The sequence below is a fragment of the Myzus persicae genome, unplaced genomic scaffold, assembly GCF_001856785.1.
Source record: "Myzus persicae strain clone G006 unplaced genomic scaffold, MPER_G0061.0, whole genome shotgun sequence".
Taxonomy (NCBI): Eukaryota; Metazoa; Arthropoda; class Insecta; order Hemiptera; family Aphididae; genus Myzus; species Myzus persicae.
In genome coordinates this window covers 178,967-181,370 of record NW_019101169.1, presented here as the reverse complement: position 1 = coordinate 181,370, position 2,404 = coordinate 178,967, and the positions used below count along the sequence as shown (strand labels likewise).

General features: G+C 32.2%; 1 protein-coding gene across 1 annotated transcript; it reads left to right on the top strand.

The window, feature by feature from the left end:
• Window positions 1–515: 515 nt before the first annotated feature.
• On the top strand, window positions 516–1,540 carry LOC111028050. Its single transcript, XM_022306580.1, has 2 exons — window positions 516–1,341; window positions 1,411–1,540. Exon 1 carries the CDS (start codon window positions 516–518, stop codon window positions 1,338–1,340), a length of 825 nt encoding a protein of 274 aa, XP_022162272.1. The 3' UTR covers window position 1,341; window positions 1,411–1,540.
• Window positions 1,541–2,404: the final 864 nt, after the last annotated feature.

Sequence of the window (2,404 nt, the reverse complement as noted above, 5' to 3'; positions counted from 1 at the left end):
TTGTAATTGATAATTTTAAATTTAGTAAAGCATATGAAGGAAAAAATAAAGTGCGTTGGAGATGTATTAACAAAGTATGTGATGCAAAAGTATATACAAAAAAAAATTCCGACAATGAAGTATTCTACACGGAAAATGAACACCATCACGAAGCTGTAAATGAAAATATCATAAATCGGCAAATTGTTAATACCTCGTGCAAAAGGAAAGCGCTAGAAGACGTAAGTACAAGACCAAAAAAAATCATTTTACAAGAATTAATACATAATGAGTGTGCCAAAGAAATAACAGTAAACGACATTAATAGAATAAGAAAAAATATGTACGAAAAGAGACGCAAAACCCTCCCAGCAAATTCAAAATCCATTTCTGAGGTACACCAAGCTTTAAATGTATTAAATATTGAAACAAAACAAAAAGAAAATTTCTTACTATTAAATAATGAAAAAGAAAATATAATTATTTTTTCGTGTTACACAAATTTACAATTTTTGACTTCGGTTGATACTGTTTATATGGATGGGACATTTGATTATTGTACTCGCTTTTTTATGCAAATGTTTACTATCCATGGATTTCAAAACGGTCACTATGTTCCACTCATATTTTGCTTATTACCAAATAAACTAACATCTTCCTATGTTTTTGCACTTCGTTCTATTTGTCAAAAATGCAAAGATATGAATTTGATTTTTTCACCTGCAAATGTGACTATTGATTACGAAAAAGCTATTATAAATGCAGTTACTGAAGTTTGGCCAGAAAGTAATATAATTGGTTGTAGATTTCATTTGACTAATTCTTGGTGGAAGAAAATACAATCTCTTGGTTTATCAATTGAATATAAAGAAAAAAATTCGGAAATCGGCAAATGGTTACGACACACATTTGGTCTTTTGTTTCTTGATGCGCAGGAAGTATCAGATTGTTTTTCATATGATTTTATGAGTGATCGTCCTGTTAATGAACTATTAACAAAATACTCCGACTACTTAGTAGATAATTACATAGGAGACGATTGTTCTTACCCTCCATCACTGTGGGCTTCATTATCGGCAAGTTTAACTAGGACGACGAACGCGTGTGAATCATTTCACGCTGTATTCAAAGATCATTTTTATAAACGAACACCACATATAATACCATGGATCACTGTACTTATAGAAAATATTCTAACTAATGTCTATGTTACTTTAAAGAGTATTAATGAATGTAAAACACCAAGAAAAAATATGAACGATAAACGTAAACGAAATGAAGAATTAATTTCAAAATACCAACGAGATGAAATCAGTAGATATGAATTTGTAAAACTGATATCAAATCATTATGCTAAATAAGGTTCGAATAAAATATTATATACTTATATTATATTATATATTATTTAATTTAATTTTAACTATGTTTCAGTTTTTTACAATGTGATTTCAAATTTCAATTTCAAGTTTCAACCAATCATCGAGCGCTAACATATTGACATATTGTCATCAAAACAATGCAAATATAAATATAATTTTTTTTAATACTTATATCTATTGTACCTACCTAATAAGTGTTATGATAAAATTATATTATTTAACTCTATAGTGTGTACCTATACAATATAATATTATAGTTCCATAAAAAAATATGTAAAATTATTAAATCTTTACGGATAAGGGTTCCCAAACTTTAAAATTCTATAATTTATAATTGGCGGAAAAAGGAATGACGTTTTTTTTAATTTGGCGGAAAAAGGTATTGGCGGAAAACGGAAAGGTAATTTTTGGCGGAAACCGGTGACACCCCGTCAAGTCATTCTTCCCGTCGGTCTGTTTCTTCCAAAAAAATGACTAAGGAAAGTTTGGTAGGTTGGATTCGTCAGAGATCAACACAAATTCGATTGATAAATGTATTGTTAATTCTAGCACTCGGCAGGAGTCGTATCGATAGACATATTCTTGCAACGGCAGACGACATACATTAAGTAAGCAAAAAACTAATATTAAAAACAGGGGTTCACAGCCGGTGTAAAACAAAAAAAAAAAAAAAATGTTTACCAATTTAGAACCAGAACATAAGACCCTATAGCCGTATACGGTGGACTATTGATACCGATATGACAATCCACGAACAGTGCTGCTGGAGTTTGACCACGAAAATGGCACCGGGAGACGACGAGTGTCTACATAATTAGTGCCTACATTATGTATTATGTGCGAACGTCTACGAGCGTTATTTCGACCGACACATCGCGAAGTTCGTTTACATTTATATCATCTCGATATTATACGCGTCTAGCACCCAAGCTCGACGTATTAATTATCGTCTCCACCGTCGTCCTTCGCAATGACACGCGGTCCTCGCGATGACGAGCGTCTCGAGGGACGGACAAACGCTGCAGGTGGTCGGAGCGGAGTAACGA

What these genes read in the sequence shown, in the direction of transcription:
- LOC111028050 (XM_022306580.1), top strand. Translation starts at nt 516, where the DNA reads ATGGATGGGACATTTGATTATTGTACTCGCTTTTTTATGCAAATGTTT.